The sequence below is a fragment of the Embiotoca jacksoni genome, unplaced genomic scaffold (assembly GCF_022577435.1).
Source record: "Embiotoca jacksoni isolate LCO1_2020_lvr unplaced genomic scaffold, fEmbJac1.0.p SCAF_10, whole genome shotgun sequence".
NCBI classification, from domain to species: domain Eukaryota; kingdom Metazoa; phylum Chordata; class Actinopteri; family Embiotocidae; genus Embiotoca; species Embiotoca jacksoni.
Genome location: NW_027185230.1, coordinates 16,222,644 through 16,244,005, shown reverse-complemented (window position 1 = coordinate 16,244,005; position 21,362 = coordinate 16,222,644). Strand labels below are relative to the sequence as shown.

The 21,362-nt window shown below is 42.2% G+C and overlaps 2 protein-coding genes across 3 annotated transcripts in view; one reads left to right on the top strand and one right to left on the bottom strand.

Moving 5' to 3' along the window:
* The first annotated feature begins 329 nt into the window (after positions 1-329).
* plpp1a (phospholipid phosphatase 1a) lies at positions 330-14,272 on the top strand. 2 transcript variants are annotated; one of them, XM_069169964.1, is made up of 6 exons: positions 330-666; positions 5,743-5,894; positions 7,104-7,384; positions 10,291-10,348; positions 11,781-11,957; positions 12,886-14,272. In XM_069169964.1, exons 1-6 carry the CDS (start codon positions 609-611, stop codon positions 13,000-13,002), a joined length of 843 nt encoding a protein of 280 aa, XP_069026065.1. In that variant the 5' UTR covers positions 330-608; the 3' UTR covers positions 13,003-14,272. The 2 variants fall into 2 exon arrangements, with proteins under 2 accessions (XP_069026065.1, XP_069026055.1); XM_069169954.1 differs by lacking the exon at positions 5,743-5,894 and adding an exon at positions 3,784-3,938.
* mtrex (Mtr4 exosome RNA helicase) overlaps positions 14,073-21,362 on the bottom strand; it is a 19,380-nt gene continuing 12,090 nt past the window's right edge. Inside the window, exons 18-27 of the mRNA XM_069169942.1 lie at positions 21,266-21,334; positions 21,061-21,186; positions 20,876-20,986; positions 20,588-20,776; positions 18,965-19,128; positions 18,115-18,220; positions 16,683-16,739; positions 16,428-16,590; positions 15,089-15,193; positions 14,073-14,639 (exon numbers count right to left, since the gene is read on the bottom strand). Of these exons, the coding sequence (XP_069026043.1) occupies positions 14,587-14,639; positions 15,089-15,193; positions 16,428-16,590; positions 16,683-16,739; positions 18,115-18,220; positions 18,965-19,128; positions 20,588-20,776; positions 20,876-20,986; positions 21,061-21,186; positions 21,266-21,334 (1,143 nt within the window). The 3' untranslated portion in view covers positions 14,073-14,586. The remainder of the gene's footprint in view (positions 14,640-15,088; positions 15,194-16,427; positions 16,591-16,682; positions 16,740-18,114; positions 18,221-18,964; positions 19,129-20,587; positions 20,777-20,875; positions 20,987-21,060; positions 21,187-21,265; positions 21,335-21,362) is intronic.

Genomic DNA, 21,362 nt, shown 5'->3' with positions numbered 1-21,362 from the left:
GCTTAACAGAGTATCTTGTTTATATGACGCACAACCCAAATATGAATCCAATATTAATGCTAATACAGTCCTTCAGCCAAACATTTACTTGCTACGATGCGTAACACAACTAAATGAGTGAATTTAGGGTATGTATCTGGCGTGACTACAAAGGGCTAAAAAAAAAAAAAAAAAAAAACCTTGGAGGTATGTTTGAAGTTTTCCTTTGATAAAACGTGTATTTTTATGTGTTTTTTTTTTTTTTTTTTTTTTTTTTTTCCCAGCTCTGTTGACATCGTTTGAACGCACCACGCCCTATGTCGTATTCCCGACATTTACGGCGGTACTTGAAGGCACCGCCAGGCCTACGGCCACGGTGACACTCGGGACGGTTCGGCTCCGTGTTCGCCTCGTACATTTCAGCGGCTACAAACACTGACACCGGACAGGTGTCCGTCCGTTTACTGCTGCGATTGTTGGATCTCACTCAATCGGAAGCGGCGGCGGCGGCAGCAGCAGCAGCAGCGACAGCGACGTCCCGAGGAGGAGCATCCGTCCCCCTGCTGTGTTATTAAGGCGCAGGACGCACCAGCAGACAGGAGTCGACACGGACACCGACCAGAGGCAACATGTTTGAGACCAAAGGGATCCCCTTTGTCCTGCTCGACATAGCCTGTCTGATTCTGGGTATGTGTTTGACACACTTTGTTCTTGTTTGTTCCTGATATAAGCGGATTTATGAGCAGATCTAATCCTGCTGTCGGGGTATTGAGCGGCTTGGCATCACGTGAAGGGAGTGGTGACTGTACAGCGGAGAGATTCACTCAGATTTTATTTATTCTAAAGGTGCCTCTAATCAAATTGTGTTTATGTCATCTGTGATCTCATTGTTTCCTTTGTATGCAAATTGTTAACGACTTTTCAGCTGTTATATATGCTCTAATCAATAATAATGAGGCTTTTTTCTTTTTTTTTAGAGTGTGACAATATAAAATCAATAATGTGATGCAGTAAAACTAACATTTCCTGTATTTGTTATTAGGTTAATTACTCTGAAGTACTTTTTTTTTTTTTTTTTTTTTATATCGTGTTTCTACAGGTGATTTTATGGCCTGAATCATTCACTCTGTATAGGCATGCTTTGAGTCCGTATGCATGTTTATAATCAAAATTTAAGCCAAACACATTCATTTCTTGACATCAATTTAAATTCTTGTTCAGATACTTATAAATTACATCTATACTTTTGCTCACTGAGGTTTCCTGCTTCATGCAAACACACGTTTCTCAGCAGAATGACTAAAATCACCTCAGCTGGTCTGAAACTGTAAAGTCAATGTTCCTTCTGGAAACAGAATTTCAGATGTTTGTAGTTAACTTAAAGCTCGGTTTCACTTCAGGGTTGACTTTTATTCCCGTCTTTAAATGAAACCTTTGTATTTAGATACAACAGCTGGCAGGGCTGAACTGTTTCACATGCCTTTTCAATCTAATTATGGATAATTGATTTGTCATGACATCATTAAGTCATCATGGTTTACCTCACTGAGTCCTATGGTATCTGTCATGTCTTTGTTAGAATTAAATATTCTCTTCTGAGAGAAAACGTTTACAGATTCTCTTGTAGCTCTTCAGACATGGTTGAGACTCGCACAAATACTTTGTTTGGACTTAATAATTTGTGTCTGATTCTTAAAATGAACAACATCTCCTTCTACCTCATTGAAACAGATAAAAAATATATGAAAATGTAACTGAATTTGAAATATAAACTGGATACGTTATGTGTCATCCTCAGCTGAAAAGTTGGTGTTCATTCGTTCTGTGTTTGTGACCTTCATGTGTCCGCTGCATATTGATTGATTTGATCAGAACTCATAAATCAGATCAAAGGTGAACACAAAGGAGCCTTCAAACTGCACAGTGAAGCTCAAACATCCAAGTTTACTGACAATAACCTAAACAGTATTTTGAGGTTTTTTTTATATCCATTAAAAACACCACAAGATTAATTTTAAATTGCATAATTGAAATATTGTAAAAGCCTTGCAGCTCAACATGTGCACAGTGAGGAGCAGAATGAATGAGCAGCCGCAGTGCGCTGTTTGGATTTATTCTTTTAATTGAAACATGTTCAATTATAACCAGGAATGTGCGAGAGTCTGTAAAACATGCACATGCAGTTCAGAAGCATATCGTTTGATAAATGTCAGACTAAGATCTCTGTTATTATGTGAACGATGAGCAGAAAGTAGACAGAGTTTGTCCCACTTTGCCTGATTTTACGTGGTTAATAGAATAACTGCATGCTGCTGGTGAGACCAACAGGAAGACCACCACGGGGCATTTACGTGACAATATGCACATTTTTCTCTCTCTCTGTTTGAGTGTTGATGTTGTGAAGCCCCTCCGCTGCAGAGCTACTTTGATGAGAACTTGTTGAAGTGTAACTCAGCTGCTTACTACAGTTAGAAAGTGACCTGTGGGTCCTGCCGTCGGCCTGGCTGTGTTTCTGTTTCCGCCTTTCTGCCGTCTCCAGCTGTTGTGGTCCGTCAACTCAGGATGACACAGTTGACGGTGGCAACAGCTGCAGAGACGACACCCAGAAACTCCAGACAGAATTCAAAAGTAGTTTATCTGGGGATAAACAGAGGCGTGTCTTCATGCGTTCTTCAGTTGGTGGCTTATTAATGTGCATTACAGCTCAATAATAAACCTTCACTCTCTGCTCCAGCAGATGAACGGCTGTCTTTCCTGAACTGTACGATGGGCTAAACGGGCCAAACAGACAGAGAGATGACAGCGGCATTACATCCAGACTTTGGACAGTCACAATCAATTAGCGTAACCTGTTATCTTTATGGTATTTTATCTGTAGGGACTGCTCAGTAATGTCCACAGCTCGTTGGAGTTTATTCCACAGACCGTTGTTGTCTAAAGACTATTAAAGCACATGAAGGAGCCACACTGTCACACTGGGTTACAGCTTCCTTTGATTATGATGAGCATGGCCTCTGTAATTCAATCACACGAACACCAGCCTGCTGTTGTAAACGCTCACTAATGCACCAGATGTGAATTATTAGTGTCCAGCTGTTTATGGAAGTTATTTAGTCTTTTTTTTCTTTTTTTTTTTTAAACGAGGTAACCGTTTTTAAGAACCCTAATAACATTGTTGTTTTCAGGTAATTTAATGGCATTAGATAAAAACAGAAGTAATTTATTCAGTAGAACTAAGAGGAGGTTTGGTCTCAATTCTGTCAGTAGGATTTTAAACTTGATTCAGCCATTTGTTACTTTTTTTTTTTCCCTCATCTGTACAGTTTCCTATGATGCTAATGAGTAGAACCTGACCGATGATGGGGTTTAATAATAGCGCAGTTTACAGTTGAATGATTACCTCTATTGTTCACACTGACATCAGTCCACGGAAACTGAACTTCACAAACAATGTAATACTCATAAATTCATATAAATAAAACACGTAAATAAAACCATTTCTAAATTACCCTAAGCATATTTCTTTTGCATCATTTTCTGCGTAAATGTTTTCATATCAGACAACATATATGTAGATACTGATATACAGTATCTGTGATGGGCCAATATCGGATGATAAAAATGGCCGTCAGTTAAATCGGTTGGGCTCTATTAATAAACACCATCGTCCTCGGAGATTCTCTTCCACCTGGCTGATTTGAAGACTTTAACACTTGTTGTTTTGGCACCTTCAATCGGTCCGCTATGTTCCCCCCCCCCCTGACTTCTTTCTGTGGTAACTGCTCCTGATCTCTCCCTCTACAGGCGGTCTGCCTCTGGCAGCCTTTAACCTGGGTAAGATCCGCCCTTACCAAAGGGGCTTTTTCTGTAACGATGACAGCATCAAGTACCCTTTCCACCACAGCACAATCACCTCCACAGTGCTCTACACTGTGGGCTTCACGCTGCCCATTAGCTGCGTAAGTAGGAGTCACTCACGGCAGGTTGGATTCACTCACCACCTGTCTCATGGTAAATATGTTGACTCGTCAGCCACCGGTGATAATAATATTTTCCAAGGTGTGCCAGGGGCTCGGTCTCTGGTCTGCTGCCACACCGACGTGGAAGGAATGTTATCAGCTACACCTTGTTTTGCTGCGTACATCAAAATATTTACTGTGAGAAAGGTCTGTAGGTGCTGCTAGAGCAGCACATTAAAGAACAAATCCAGAGCCGGGTAGCTTCCCGTTCAATACTTTAGATAGCAACTATCACAACAGCACAGCAGCCTGTTATTGAAACCAAATCGTGTGTGTCGTGTTCAGTAGTGCTGCTACTGAGACGTTACTGAAGGTGTTCACCACCACCAACTCTTAAAAGTGCCGAACCACAAGCCGACGTTGAAGGAGGATGTCCACTTGAAAACTACTGATTGAAAATATAATCAGCCCTACAGCGAACTATGAATCCACCAAACACTCGCATACACACTTGTTCCACTATCGTCATGACGTAATGCTTTCCATAGCCCCTAACCTTAACCGTCACCCTAACCTCGACCTAAACCTCATCCTAACTCTAACCTCAAAACTAAGTCTTAACCCTGTTAAAAAGCAGAATCTAACCCTGGGTCGCTCACTTTTGTCCCCACAGTGACACATGTCCCCATAAGTCTGCTTTCAGGTTAAAGTCCCCATATGGATAGATAAACATGCCCTCCACAAACACACAGAAATAGTAGACAGAGTTTCTGCTCAGCAAAAAAGAGGAACATTTATGGTTATTTTAATCGTCCTGAAAGTCCGTGTTTAGTTTCCAGAAATTATTATTTTCAGTGAAGAGTTCTGAACATTCGGTCCAGAAAAACACACAAACTCAAAACATCCAAACTTCAAATGTGTCTATTCATCTAAATATGGATGATACAAAGTGAGCCAGGATTTTAATTATTTTTTTGGGCTTTTCATCTGATCATTTTGTTTTTAATGTTAACTGTTGTTAATCAGTGTCACAGATGTGCAGTCGTTTCTTAAAATAGCTGGAATGCACATCTGGAGCAGAGCGATAGTTTTTGGAGGAGGTTCTGCTGATGTGTGTGTGTGTGTGTGTGTGTGTGTGTGTGTGTGTGTGTGTGTGTGTGTGTGTGTGTGTGTGTGTGTGTGTGTCTCTTTGGTTATTTCTGTGGTGATTTATCTCTTCTGTAGCTGTAACACTTTTTATTTGTTTAACTCTATTGTAGTGCATTTTTTACAACTCGCTTCATCCTCCACTGTCTGTTAATGGAAGCTGGGGTAGAACGTGACATGTGGGGATTCGGAGAGTTGTCTTTAAGGAGGCGGAAAGGGTGTTTGGGAAAGATATAAAGAAGCAACAGTGAGAGTGACTTTGTTTTAGAGAAAGACAAAGTATAACGAGAGTGTGTCGGTCACAGAAGCCGGTCCAGAAACACAATCCTCTCAGACGTCGGCCTAAAGGAGACGGTAACGGAGACGCACTCGCCTGCCGTGCTGAATAACCTGCTCACAAATGTCATTTTTGTGCTCTTAGGTTTAACTTTTCTCCATTAACATCCAGTCCAGCTCGGTTTTTACCTGTCTGTTGCCATGCCAACACTTTAACCCTGCTTAACGATGCTCCTGAAAGGACGCCCGCCGCCTTCAGAGGATGCCGTGGTCTCCTGCTTTAGCACAAGCACACACTGTTGCATGATGGGTAGAGCTCGGAGTCCCAGTGACGTCCCTTTATAACCTGTATTTTTTTTCTCTCTCATTGCTTCTCTGCTAGCTGGACTCCCATTTGTAATACTCACTCTGAAACACAGTCCTTTCCGCCGAGGCTTTTTCTGTAATGATGATACGATCAAGTTCCCCCTTAAAGAGGACACCATTTCCTATCAATTGTTAGGAGGTGTTATGATTCCCATCACAGTACTCACTGTAAGTGCAAATGTTTTGTTTTCTGCTAACGGTTCACTCCTGTACTTCTTTCTCTTCCAACTCATCTTCCCTATTTATTTTTTTTATCTTCCTCATCTTTTCTTTTTTTGGATTCTCACCTTCATTCACTTGTAGGCTGCTTCTCTTTTAATCCATCATTCCTGCTAAAGCTAATATTGTATGCATGCGTTTTTTAATTGCTTTTAGCCGCAACTACCATAAACTAATATGCTCGCTGTAGATAATGTTTCTAACATTAGAGGATGAAACAAAAAGACGACCTGCAGCACACTTCAATTTTGAAACTGAGTACCCCTAAATAACTGCAGAGAATGTGGCGTTGCCGTGGTAACTTGTCAGTCATAAAAAAAGTGCAGTACTTTTATTTTTTTTAAAAAGGTCTCCAGGTTTTATCTTCATCAGTGAACGACACAAAGCTTTACAGGTAACTTTTATTTTATAAATATAAATATAACCTGCACATCATATTAAACTGAAGCAAGTGAAGATAAAGCAGATCTTTAAATCTTTAGTGGCCCACCGTAGTAGTTGCTGATTCTTCCATTGAAATCTTAAAAAAAAAAAATATATATATACCATTCAGCATCAATATGAGCCTTTCAGAGCAGTTTAAAACCTCTGCGCTTCTTACCTCTGAGCAGAGCGACAAAACCCTTTCACACGCACCAAAACCACAACATGTAAAACCAGAGGAAGTCCTGGGCCATTGTGTGAACTCGTCAGGACAAATACACAAACCTTAGAGATCAAACTAAATTATGTTGTATTAAGTGGACATCCTCCTGTGGCTGCTTGAGCAGCTTGGAAAAAAAATAAATAAAAAAATGGCAGTAACCCAAAAACAGAATTGTCAGATGAACGTTTCTCGAGTTAGAAAATAGTTCAACATTTTAGGAACTATGAGCTTTATTGCAGAGAATTACATGAGAAAACTTGAACTATGAAGCTACAGCCATGAGATTCTTAGCTTAGCTTATTTAGCTCAGCTTTGCTTAAAAAGTTGAAACCGGTAATGTTTAATTGGCTAAAACTTGTAACACCAAATACAGTTATTAATTTTTTTAAATTGACAATAGGAAATATTGCTGGCTCTGTTGTTGTTCTCTCGGCTGCATCTTTAATTTACATTTTATATCTTATATTTCTGTACAAACCTCTAACTCTGTGTCCTCTCCTCCCCCCTTGCAGATGATCTTTGGCGAGTGCCTTTTAGTTTATCTAAACCGCATCAAATCCAAGTCCTCTTTCGGCAGCTACACTGCCTGTGTTTACAAAGCCGTCGGTACCTTCCTCTTCGGTGCCGCGATGAGCCAGTCTCTGACCGACATCGGCAAGTATTCAATTGGCCGGCTCAGGCCGCACTTCCTGGACGTATGTAAACCCGACTGGAAACTCATCAACTGCTCATCCGGGGATTATATCGAGGACTTCACCTGCACCGGAGACACGAGGATGGTCAACGAGGGCAGGTGTGTACTGCTTCTTTCATGGTACTCGGAGTGGAGAGATGGAAGCAGAGCTAATGAAAATGAAGCTGCAGCTATTTTTCATAACCAACTGGAAGGGAACTTGGAGAGTGCAGACCTCCGTTTAGGCCACCAGTCCTCTCCTCTGTGATATGGAGCCGCTGTGGGGATGTTTCAGTTGTACTGGTTCTGCTTCTTCCCGATGAAACGATTGGGCCAGAGCGCTCCACATCGACTGGTATTTGTAGAACGGCCTATGTTTTCTCACTATTGGGGCTTTACTGCCGTCTACTGGATTTTAAGATCAATGGCATGCAGTTGACTAAATCTTGCAGCGTTAACAGAAGCGAAGAAATATTTCAATTATTTTTCAGACATGATTATATTCTGGATAAATCCATTGAGCAGAACAGTTAGCAGATGTTTTTTGGTCACTCCTTTCTTCTGGCGTAGGGTTTGGGATGACACAATCAGGGGTAAACTAGCTCGGCAATCACACGATTGGTTGGCAGTCATGTCGTGACTTGTCTCATTCCGGAGTACCACTGGAACTTTATAAGGACCATACTTTGGTAGTGTAATGAGACACCTGGCAATGATGAGCTAGTTGGTTGTTCCAGTAGCGCCCATTGCTCAAATTCTGCTTGGTTAGTGCGCACAAAACCCTCCGGCAGCACCTTTTGGTTAGCTGGAAGGACCTCCTGAGCTCAACCTTTGAGTTTCACTGAGCCACTCTTACCACTATCAGCTGGCTTTTTCCTTGATCTCATCTCAAATGTTTTTAAGACCTGGCGATAGCCATAGGGAAGGGACTTCCAATGAGGCAAGGGTTTTTCACACTGCCGGTCATATAAGAGGTCAAGAGTGTTTGTGCCAATTATCAGTGGGATGTCACCACATCTAAAACGATACCACGGCTTAGGTTTAGACAACTTGGCTGTGATTTGTTTGATTTCTTTCACTTCTGGTTCATCTTTTGCCTATTGTTGTTTTTTGTTGGTTTCTCTTGATCCTCTTTTTTCAGGTTTTGCAGCGCTGCAGGCTTTTAATTCTGCTATTTGACTCTGGAGATCTGCGATCTGCTTCTGGGGATTATTAGTGGCAGCAGAAAAAGCATCACCGTCAGAACATGTCCATGCTTGGAATGCATGTGGTCTGCAAATATGAAAGAGCTCTAGTTTTTGTGATCCCAAGATGTTGTTTCATTCTTGTTGCTTCAATTGCTTGCTTATCCTCTTCATTTGCATTTACAAGTTATCGTTGAGAAGAACATCAGATATAAGTCGTGCACCATATAGTTTCTCGATGTAAACAGATGATGCGTATTTATAAAGATGCAGCGCGGAACGGAGATGCCGAGGCTGAGTAATATGGCAGGAATGGAAAACTTGTTGAGATTAAGGTCTTTGTCCGTTATCGGCTCAGAGCAGGAGGAAGAGTGGAGGGAGGAGAGGATTTCCTCTTCTCCTTCTGATGTTGGCACAACCACAGAGGAGCAGTGAGTGTCAAAGGTCTGTTATGGGGTGTGAGGAGCTTTCTTCTCTTATTTTATTCTGCTTACTCCGACTCTCGGATATTTCCCTTTCCCTCTTAAACAGATATTTAGCCTGAGCTGCAGGCTCAGTGTCAGGGCTGAAAGCAGAGGCCACCCTCCCCTCTCTTATCTACTGTACGGGCTCCAGGGTGTGGTGCACCAGTGTTAACGTTTCCTGGAGCCCCATTACGACTCCGCAGTCTGCTTCTTTTTCTTTTTTTTTAATGCAGCAATCAGGCAGCAAACATTTATCAGCAGGCCAAGAGAAGGATCCGGTGATTAGAGGCAGATATGCAGGGCTTTTTAAGATTAATGTCAGGACGTATTATATTTCCATCTGCTTTGTTGTGTGTGTGTGTGTGTGTGTGTGTGTGCGTGTGTGCGTGCGTGTGTGCGTGTGCGTGTGTGTGTGTGTGGGATGGTCTGGTAGACGCTAATAGACATTAATGTGTGCAGCAGGAGAGGAGAGACCAGGTCGTGGTAGACTGACCAGGATTTTCTTACTGTAATATGACTCCTACTCAGCTCTGTTTAACTTCGAGGGCGACGGTCAGTGTTTATTTGCATGAGCGCATAATGAGAAATATTCATTTGTAAATTGGGAATCTATGTGACACACTTTTCATTGGATAAATGTTCACAGATCGCAGCCCTCACACGGTGCTGCAGTTTAAATCTGATGCCACGGGGGTGCATAGAGGTCACGTCATTATTATTGCATTTGCCTGCTGGGTTTTGTTACAGAGTGTCGACCAACAATTACTGTTGGTGCTGAAATTAGTTGATTAAGTGTTGACGATGGATTAAGTCATTTATCAGTCGCAACTTTAAACAGTCATACTATAGCATGTCGTCCAAAAAGTGATAAAAAAAAAAGTCATACTATAGCACGTCTGCCAAAATATGGAAAAAAAAGTCATACTATGGCATGCTTTCGCACCATTCGGTTCTCGGGCCCTAATTAATATTTCTGTGTGTGTGTGTGTGTGTGTGTGTGTGTGTGTGTGTGTGTGTGTGTGTGTGTGTGTGCGTTCACGGCTGTTTCTTTTGATGTGCTCTAAAACCACAGCAGTGTTACTATAAACAGGAAGTTACTAAGGCGGGGGCCCATGTGAAGGCCGGCTGCTGTCTTCACATCCATCAACATCCCTCTCAGGAGTCGCTTCTCCAAACACACAGCAACAAACACACTTACCGTAACAACACGTCTGTACCAGCACCGAATATAGATGCTGATGTTGATATAGATATTGATAATGACCCCTGTATTACTGCGACAAGATGTTTTCAGGTTTTTACTTTTTTTTTTTATTAAAGTTGATAAAAGTTGATTAAGCGCAGAGCACTGAGTCCTGCCTTTGTCTTTCTGTTGCAGGTTGTCCTTCTACTCCGGCCACTCCTCCTTCTCCATGTACTGCATGCTGTTCCTCGCTGTAAGTACCAATCAGCTGCATATTGATCTGCACTCATATTGCTCAGGATTTACTGGCAAACAGAACAGGATATTCTGGTCATCACAAGTCTGAGTTCAGCGAACTCCTCATAACGTCCAGTGAAGCCACAGCTGTTTGTTTTTAACGTGTCTTGTCAGTAAATATGTCGCTCCAGCTTCCTGTCAGTCAGCTAAGCTTTGCATAATGACAGGAAAGAGACACGCTGTCCTTGAGAGGGATTTTGTAAATACTGGGTAAAAACATCGTCCTCTTCCTTGTTTCTAGTGTTCGTGCTAAGCTAAGAGAAGCGACTGATTTAAATATGAAACTACAGGCAGTTGTATCTGAAGATAAATAAAACGCCACACACTGCAAGTCGAAGTTTAAAAATGACAATTTGTGAATTATTGCCAGTTGTTTTGCTAAAATAAGATCATTTACTTCTGACTGTAGCTTCATGCATTCAAACGTTCAATTTCAGTTTCATTCAGTTTCATTCATATGGTTCCAAAAGTTATTTCAGGGCACTTAACATGAAGTCCACACAATAGAAGTTTCCACTGTTATAGAGAGAAAGCCATCGATCCCCTCACGAGCAACAGCTGAGGAAAAAAAACCTCCACTTTAACAGGAAGAAAGGCGTTATTATTTCACAAAACATCAAACTATTTGGGTTTTGACTGGTTCAGGATTATTCTGTGCAGTTTTAATGACCTAAAGGGGATTATCACCAGCGCCATGTTGTGTTTGTTCAGAGCTGCTTTTACTGCCCTGATCAACTTTACAGGCTGCTGATTCATTCAGCACCAGCAGATATAAATAGACGCAGGGACAAAGTTCTGGCACGAGTTCAAAGCTCTTTCTCCCACAGTGGAAGTCCAAGTATGAGAAACCAGCATCCTTTAAACCAATGCATTTGCGTCAGAAATAAAGTCAAGACAGGAAGGGACCGAAGAAGAATCTGGACGCTTCTGCTCGCTTGTCCTTAATACAAAACCCCCCAAAAAAATCCGACACACCCTGTTTTTAACACAAACAAATGATGTTGTCGGGTTTATGGCACAATTAAAACACAATGTTCAGCTGACAGGAGATAACTCGCCCTGCTTCAGAGGCGGTGCGTTATTCATTTGATCACTTTGAGGTTAAGGGTTCTGTTTCAGATATAAAACAGCCTGATTACATGCATCTGCAAAATTTCATTCAAGGTCGGATTGACATTGAAACGTGGCCAGCACGAGGTCTTCGCACCTCCAGAACGTTTGGAAACGAGTCTCAGACATTTTCCCTCACGGTCGTCTCGTGTCCGTTGCAGTAATGGAGGTGGAAGTGGAAGCCGAGTCATCTGTTGCTCATTTTGCTGCCGCTCGCGCAGGAGTTCTTCCTCCTTCGTCCACTCCAGCTCGTCGTGACTCCGCTCTGTGTTTTCTAGCTCTACCTGCAGGCTCGACTGCAGGTCGACTGGGCGCGGCTGCTGAGGCCGACCGTCCAGTTTTTCCTGATCGCCGCCTCCGTGTTCACGGGGCTGTCGAGGGTGTCCGATTATAAACACCACTGGAGCGATGTGCTGACCGGACACCTGCAGGGGGCCCTCATGGCTCTGCTGGTTGTAAGTGATCCGCTAATCTGACTTCACATCTAAAGCAGTAATTTCATATTTTGGGATAATTACATTTCTTGTATAGAGTTAGATGAGAAGATTGACAGATTTATTTATTTTTTTACCTGCCAGGCTAACTGTTTCCCCGTTTCAAGTCTTAATGCTAAGCTAAAAGCCAATTATCTGTACAGATTCCATAAATACGAGAGGCGATCAATTCTTAAGACTGTTCCTGTTGAGCGTGAACAGACAGCAGCGCAGAAATGTACACAGACCAGAAAGAAGCGATGACCTTGGTGAGAAAGTATTCCAGTCCACGTTGCTTGATCACCACGAACACCCGAGTTACGTGGGTTTTTGTGACCACTGGCACATTTGCGATTTCAACCTGAAACTTGAGCAGAGAGCACAAATTGGCAACGGAGAGCCTTGAAATGCTTCAGGAAATCTCCGGGAACGGGGCAATGAGGCAGGTGAGGGGAAAAAGGCGCTTCAGGAGCCACCAGTTGGGTTTGCTGGCGACATTCGTAAGGTCGCGCACCGCGGATTTGTTCCTCGGGATCAGACTGTCAACAGGAAAAGTTCCGATGGAGTTTCACCCCTCCGACCCTCCTCACAGGATTTGGCTCATGTTTTTTAGGTTCATGGTAAAAATCGCAAATGCACACGAAGCAGTGATCACAGAAACGTGCAACTCCGATGACCGTGTTGATCAAGTGACGTAACGTGAACTACTTACTCACAAAGGTTATAGCGCCGCCCTGCTGGGTGCACTTCACTCTGCTGCACTGCGTTAGTAACAGGAGTTAGTTAGTTGGTCTCTGAGCTTTCTCATTGGGTCAAACTGACCCCGTGCGATGGGGTTTTAAGCAAAGCACGATTGCAAATACCGAAGCTCTGGTTGCGTTTACAGATTGTTAAATTCCGTGTCCCGCAGGTCTTCTTTGTGTCCGACTTTTTCAAGCCGCCTGTGGACAAAAAAGCAGACGTCCCCCACACCAGCCTGCAGGAGACGCCAACAAATGGAAACCACTTCGAGTCCCAACTAAGCTGAGCGAGTCGCGGGACACCTCTGCTCTGTCCAAACGCACAGCAAGGATCAAAGCTCTCTAGCCTTCCATCTCACGCAAATTCTCTTCTGATTCTCATCCTGCATGGATTTACTGTGCGAAGTACGTCTGTGGGTGACTTTAACACCCCAGAAGAAACTCATGGAACTTCACCGGGCCTGTTCACATTTTAAGACTGTACCATTTTATGCAATTTGCTGTCTCGTCCACCACTTCTCCGTCTCGGAGGGAGCGTGGTGAGACAACCTGTCCAACCCTTGTAGAAACGCTGGCGTGAGGGATGTCGGTTAGGAGCTAGAGATTCTGAAAGGACGGGAACCATTAAGTATGTATCGATCTACTGAGACGGTGGGAAGACTTACCTGCATGCACCCACTAAAGGATCTGACCACTGCTGGGAGAGAGGAGGGTTGGAAACCTGTGAATGTAACCCTGCTTTGTGCTTTTCCTCACCTGAAGTCAGCGAGCTGGAGGATCTGATTTAGGATCAGTTTTATGTGTCCAGCGCCCAGAGAGAAACGTCAGAGTCTCAGAACTCTGCTGCCTTCGGTTCAGCGTTAATTAAAGGGCTAATTAAAAGAGGAATATTTCTTCCTTTTTTTTTTTTAAAGGCCGGGACGTGCTGGGGGCTTAAAACTGATCCTAGACCAGAGTGCAGCAGCGCTGCACATCTGGAGCTGCTGACTCCAGGCCACTACTGCCTTCTCATTCTGCAGCCGTCTAACCGAATATCAAGAAGTTGAGTATCGTTCATTCATTTTCAAACCCAGAACTGGTACCAAACACTTTTTTTTTTTTTTTTTTTACGATACCAATTTTGTAAACTCTGTTTTAAGAAAAAGAAAACGACACTTGTCACCTAATGAGGAGGCATTTATCGATAGCAGAAGGTATTGAAGTTCGGTACTCAGCCCTCAGCTTGTGTAATGTTACGTTAGATTGTTGCAGACTAGACGGTTAGTTTAAGTCCCGTGTTGCCTTCGCTGGACTGCAGCTGCTGCTATTACAGCTTCCTGTGTATCTAATGTAAACATCAAGTAAACAGTCAACAATGTGCTTTTGTATAATCTGTATGTAAACAAATCACCATACAGACTTTTATTGAAAAACAATGTTACAAATATGTACAAATGTCTAAAATAAGGAAAAAATAAAGCCATTTTACTTATTAACAGCAACTCGAATGAAAGATGAGCGTTTGTATTGACGTCATGAGTCGTCACATTGAAATAAAGTTTGCCTGTTTTATCAGTTTGTTTTGTGATGCAACATTTTGTCCATGTAAGCAAAAAAAACCAAGTTGAAAGCATGAACGCTGAATGTTCTCTGCCTGCATTCACCCTAAAAGAAGTGACGGTGAATTCAGCTGTGGACTCAACGCGACATTAACGTTCAGGAAAGACGTGATGAGAAAATATGATCGGAAACGTTTTCCACCTCAAACTCAAATGAACATTTAAGAACTAAACGGCATAGTTTGATCCCCACGTGACATTACAAAAGAAAAAAAAATGACAACGGAGGGCTAAAAGATCGACATGAAGGGAGTTCATCATACCTAAAGGTCGCTATAAGTAGAGACTGGCAGCAAAGACGATGTCTCTCTTGATCTTTGTTATTCCTGCAGGAAGAGAAATTAAACAGAAAATGAGTCATTTAAATTCCTATAGAACCGTCACAGTAAGAAGTCTCTTTCCAAACAAGTATCGAAGCATTAACCAGCTGCTGCAGAAGAATTTGACAAATACATTTCACTGTTACTGATATAAACAGCTCTTTTTTTTTTTAATATATATATATATGTACAAGGTTGAATGATGACTCAAGCTTGCGGAGCAGAGATATATGCTTGTAAGATTGTAATCAGGAATGCAGCAATTCATCTGCCAATAAAAGCTCAGAAAACTGATTAATATCCGTCAAAACAGCTAAAGAGGTTGTTTTTGTCCAACAAAAATATTTCAGTAAATATCTAAATTCATTTGAGGGTGAATGCCGTGAATTTGATCTTAAATTCTTTTTTAAATCTTAACAACTAATAATTCGATAACACCACAATATGTTTCTCACCTTCAGCGAACTTGTTCTCCAGCTCAGTGTTGCCGATGGCTTTGGCTGCAGAACACATTTGTCGCAGCACCTCCTCCAGACGGCGCATGCAGCGGATGATGCTCCCTACACATGAATACACAGCGTGGGAAGTTATTTTCACATCAAATAGATCTAAAGAGATCAATTTACTGCCATAATCCACCATTAGTTAGTGGAAAAGCAAGTTTTCACAATAACCAGTGAATAAAATGTAACTCCAAAAAACTTCACAGAGATATGAGGACCTTGTGGACTGACCTTTTTTAGTTTTAAAGTATCAGAAAGAAATTTAATTCAACATGAAATAAAGATTTTCAAAGTCAAATTTGCACAGAATTATTTTGAAAATGTCTTAATTCTGTCGGTGACGCCAAAACACACAAGCACATCGAAACCACCCTCAAGTTTCTCAACCCAGAAAAACGTCCTTGTTACGATGAATATTTCACAACTGAGGTCACCGCTGGCGCTCAGAGACAAACTGGAGGGAGGATGATTTGACTGGGAATCAAACCACAGATAATAAATCTGTTGGTGAGCCGCTCACATTCTCCAAGTGGATGAATTATTTGAGGAAGTGAAGAAATCAAAAGGTGAAACCGACTCTGAAGGCCACGGTGGACCTCAGCAGCGCCAGACTGAGTATTCAGATCACCTACAAAAACTAAAGTAATGAGGTATTTGAAAAAAAAAAAAAAAAAAAAACTTTCTGACTGATATATGTGATACAAGATTGTTTGCTGATGTCATATAAATTGGAGCTGGTTTTAACTACTTTACACAGCTGTAGGTTTTCATCAAACGGTTCTCAATCTAGAGTTGGAGCCCCTCCAAAGGGTCACGAGATGAATCTGAGGGGTCGTGAGATGATTTCTGCTTCTGGAAGACATTTCTGCGCCACAGATTTTGTATCCAATAACTCATCTGACATGTGAACAAAGAGCCTGATTTCCTGAAACTGGTTTAATAGTTGAATATTTAAGTATGTGTTTTATTATCTTGTGATTATTTTTTTGTGTGTTAAATCTGAAAAGCAACTACAGCTGTCAAACTCATGCGAAAAATTCAAACATTTGTTTTGTATGAAGCAATTCCACCTGAAATGTAGTGCAGAAGTGTAAAACGGTATAAGGCTGAAATAATAGTAAGTACAGGTACGTCAATATTGTGCAATATTGAGTTACTTCAGTAAAATTCTTGGGGTTTCTTCTGTAAAGCTAAATGAATCCAGTGAAGGTGCTCAGGCTCATAATGAGAGTTTAACACCCGTGTTTCAGCTTCCTCTCGTGTGTGCTGGATGTAAACACGGATAACGAACCTTCAAAGACGTCGGTCATCTTGCAGATCTGAGCGAACGTGGCTCCGTTGGCCCAGGCGTACACCACGTCCATCAGGTGGGGTTTGAACTGGTTCAGATACGTCTCCTCGTCCACCTCCAGCTTGGCGTCTGCAGACACCTTGGCAATGCGCTTCGCACATTCCTGAACACACCGACAGCAGCAACGAACTTCACGTTTCCACTTCATTCAAATGTTGAACTGAGAGAGACAACTTCTGCTTCACAACGTCTCACCTGCATTTGTCTCAGCGGTGCAGCGAGCTGTTCGGTTAGTTTTGGCATCTCACTGGCCTGCAGGGTAAAATAACATCATTGATGGTCGGACAGAAAAATTCAAACATTTGTTTTGTGGGTTATATTTCAACCTCCAGGCAGAATATGGTGCTATTTAAGCCTGATATTTGCCTGACATTTTCAGTCTATTTTTGAAGAATGCAAAAATATTCTTCTACAAAAAACAGGTTTAACTGATACAAGAATTCAAAAATGATTAAATGCAAATTTATTTTTGATCAGGCATTCAGAACCATGTTCAACAACCGCTATTTTTTGAGAGCGCTTTCTGTCACACACCTGAAGAATCAGAGGTTAGACAACGACTCCTTCCTGCACTTATAGAAAAAAAAACCTGGGTTTCTTTAAAGTCCAACGGACATCACGTGTAGTTTTCTCTTTTAGCGCTTCAAAATAATGTGCTTTTACATATATTGTTTAAAGTTTTGTATAATTTTCAGATGGCTGGAGGGATGTGTCTGTGTTTGATCGACAGAGATATATTATGGTCAGACACCGTGTTGTTTGTAGTGAATTTGAAGAGTGTGAACCACAGTGACCACGGTGACGTTTGCAGGATTGTTTTTGCAGTTCGATGAAGCAGAGCAGCTAATTTGGTTTCTACCCTGCAGACTGAAGTTTCCTGTGCACGTTTGCTTCATGATTCATTCAGAAACTGGCGGTTGCATAAACACCAACGTTACCGCTTCATGCGAGATTCGATTGGCGAAACAAGATCTCTCTCTATGCAGACGACACCCAACAGTATTCTGTTGAATTGGTGGCAGTAGTAGGCGACATCCCCATAAAACTACTATGAAATATACATTTCTCCCTGATGGTTTCTGACTTGTTTCTTCAAGGAGACGACAGGAAAGTGATTCGAAAAAATACATTTCAACTTCAGCAGGACTTACTAAGAATATATCAGAACTTAAGAGACGCACACATCGGATGTGGTGCTCTGATCTCAAGAAAAACTAGCAGCAGGTGGTCTTCAATGACACACACACACACACACACACACACACACACACACACACACACACACAGGTTTTGTGCTGCTTGTCGTTAGCGTTAGAGGACGACAGTGGGGAAACAGGACGGCGTTGTTTCTGTTCAGAGGATCGAGCCGACGTGCAGCCAAAGAAAAGGTTTGTTAAAACATCTGATGCTGGATTACTTGATAGAACAGGCTTCATTAGTTAAGACAAACTCACATCATGCTAGAGTTTCTGTTTTGGTTGCAAAGCAGGGGAAGAGGACAAGAACGCGACCGGAGCTCGAATGTGTGGGAACGGGAATAAGTTGTTTATGTCCGTGTTTGAGTAAGGCTTCAAATCTGTTTGTACGGAGAATTAGAGGAGTTATATGTGTTTGTGTGTGTTCATACATTCTCCTGGAAGACAAAGCAGGACAGCAGGGCGGTGGCTTGTTCCACCGTCAGGTCGTTGAAGAGACCGTTGAACACCATCTCCGTCAGCAAGAGCTCGTCGGCACTGAGAAGATTTATAAAAGGAAGTATTATGATATATTTAATGACAAATACAACTACAAAACAAAACCTGGAGACGGAACAGACAGGCTGCCATAACTGCAGTGAAACTTCCCTTGTAAAACCTCCTATGAGACTGTAATAAAAAATACCACTTTTAAAGACTTTTACCATAAATAAACCAGTTTAACATGTTTATTTGGCTCTGTTGTAATAAATTGCAACAAACTGAGACTTCATAAAAAGACAAACTGAAAATAAAAATCACAAACCTCTGATTACATTTGTTCTTTCCTGAATCTTTAATCAAATCAATTTGCCATGTTTTGATCACACTCCGAGCAGCTTGCAGACAAAAGGACCAACCAGAGAGCGTTATGATTTAGAAACCTGGTAACACGAGACCAACGGTGAGTCGCCACGCTGCTTATCTCTGGCTAGTTTGGTCCTCAATGAAATCACGTGTTTACTTTTCCTCCTAGTGACTCCTGACTTTGATGCCATAACAAGCTAAATGCTGCTGATTTGAAGTAGCTGCTCCACACAGCAGTTTCACATCCACACTGTTAAAGTGGAACTGGTGTTACGTGTCAGTAAAACTTCCACATTCATGAAGACGACAGCTGGCCGCGATTAACCTGAACATCTCTCACTGTCAGTCCTGCCAGCAGTGACGGTGAACTCAAAACACAAACCTGTTTCAGGCCTACAGACACGGCTGAGATGACTTTCCCACTATTTCACCTACCTGCTAATTTCACAGGCAACCCGCCCTTTCACCTCGATAACATCAGAGGGACTGGCGAAGCCGAGTCTTCGTAGAACTCTCTTCCTGCACTTCAGCTTGTCCATCTGCAGGACGGTCCGAGCTTTCTTCAGCTCTCGTTTGGCTGTTCGAACGTCTGCTGCGATCTGAAACGACCAAAACACACACACACACACACACACACACACACACACACACGTATTGTCATACCTTCTTCATGTGTAACGTAGTAAAGCTCTTCCAGGGTTTCTAGAAAAAGACTTTCTAATCGATAAAAGCTGTGCGATAACTACCAGCTGCTTTGCGCATGAGATCATTTCAAACACTACATTCGCTGTCAAGAGTGATGAAGACAAATGTGGATGTAAATTGCAACAGATGTTCATCCGCCTGCTTATCTAGCATCAACATTGTGCATTATCTACTTCAACCTCATCATTACAGCACTCCTCCGAGCCAAAGAAGCAAACACGGGCACAAAGATCTGACCGGCACAGCTCAGTACTGAAGGCAGGACATTTATAAATTACAGTCTAATTCCTCTGAACTATTGGCTGCACGTGTGCTGGTAAAGAAAACAACCACGTAAACATACAAACAGGAAATCTCAGATTTATGATCTCATGAGCTGATGCTAAAAAAAAAAACTCAGTCAGCACAGAAACCAAGTTTCAAATGAATATGGTTTAACAGTTTTAGTCTTTGTGGTATTGAATAAAGGTCACCTTCACTTGACTGTAAGATGTGATGAGTTCATAAATTAGGTATCAATAATGTTATGTCTGCAGAGTCCAGACAGCCAGAGAGGTGAAACCGAGGCTGAACTGCAGGGACGCTGTCCAGGGATTAAAGAGCTGTTAATAACGGGGCAAATTAATCTCTTAGTCTATCAATCAAACATAAAGTAATCCAGCTGCACTGTTTACGCTTTGATTTCACAAAACACTCAAAGCAGAGATGTAAATATTTACACACATTAACAAAAAAAACAAAAAAAAAAACAGTTGTGTTTGGCAAAGTTAATCTGGGTGTTTCAGATCCATCACTGACCTTTTCAACTGCCACAGTATGAGCCAAGTTGTATTGACCTGAACTAAACAAGTTGACTGAGTGTTTCTTTCTGTGAAGTAGAGCATGTAGAGATGTACATGCTGAAATCCTCCACAGTGACTTTGACCTTTGCTCCCCAAAATGTAATCAGTTCATCCTTGGTATCAAGTCAATGTTTTTGCAGAGTTTGGCCAAATTCCCTCAAACTGTTCGGACGGACAACCTGTAAACATAATGCTTCTGGACGTCACCGGCATAACAAAAACCTTCCACATGTTTTCTGCTCTCTGACGGCGGGGGAGGCCCTGGAGGAATAATATTCTTGCCTTCTTCCTGTGTTTGTCTGAGTACAAATGACCACAACTAACAAGCAAGAAACAATTAAAGGTCATGGTTGTTATCTTACAAAACGTGGAGGTCGATAAATAGATTAAACTTTTCAATAGGACCAAAATTCAATTGTAGTTTTAATGGCTGATTTAATGATTGACATTTAAGCAGGGCTTCCCACGGATTGACATTTAACTCTCATCACGCACACAGAAGGTTTCTTACCTGAGCTTTCTTCTCACAGAGCGAGTAGACAGACTCCAAGTTGGGGTCACTGTGCAGCGGGTGGGAGTACATGCGGTGCTCGAAGGCCTCCACCTTCTGAATAACCTTCTTCAGTGCAGGGTCTTTGATGCCCATGTCATCTATGGGATCGAGCAGAGGAACCCCGTCCGGGAAGCGTTTCTGCACCTCCTTGGGACGAAACAATCGGAGGAAAAGAAAAACAGTTTTGATGATGATTCCTGTCAACAGTTTATATTATCTTTGTTTCTGCATGGCTGCACTTTGTACCTGTATGGACTTGAGCATGAGCTGCCTGTTGTCAAAGGACCTCAGGTCTTTGGGAATGTAGAGACGAACTGAGCTGATGGCGGTGAGGAGGTGGAGCATCACAGGAACCACCTGGACAGAAAACACTCTTGACATTCAAATCTCTTTATGTAAAATACAGTAACTTTGGTGCTTGATTCACCCACCTGCATCTCTCCAGTCTCTCCCGGAGCGGCAGGTTTAGCAGCCTCCGTCGCGGCGTCTTTCACGCTGTCCTTACTACAGTGGACCAAAACCTCCACCACATACAGTGGCTCCGAGTCTGTACTGGCCTGAACCAGGAAATGCACATAAGTCTCAGCCACATGCTTAACGGACTCATGCAAAGGCGACACGATGACAAAAACGTACCTTCACGTTTGATTTCTTGCAAAAGTTTACAACAACTCCCCAGCCGAAGTCAGCGTCTTCATTCTTCACCTGTGGCATCAAAACAAAGATTCGTTAA

Coding starts and splice junctions, on each gene's coding strand:
- plpp1a (XM_069169954.1), top strand. CDS start 609: ATGTTTGAGACCAAAGGGATCCCCTTTGTCCTGCTCGACATAGCCTGT. Junction 3,939..7,103: donor TCACGCTGCCCATTAGCTGC/GTAAGTAGGAGT, acceptor CCCCCCTTGCAG/ATGATCTTTGGCGAGTGCCT. Junction 7,385..10,290: donor AGGATGGTCAACGAGGGCAG/GTGTGTACTGCT, acceptor TTTCTGTTGCAG/GTTGTCCTTCTACTCCGGCC.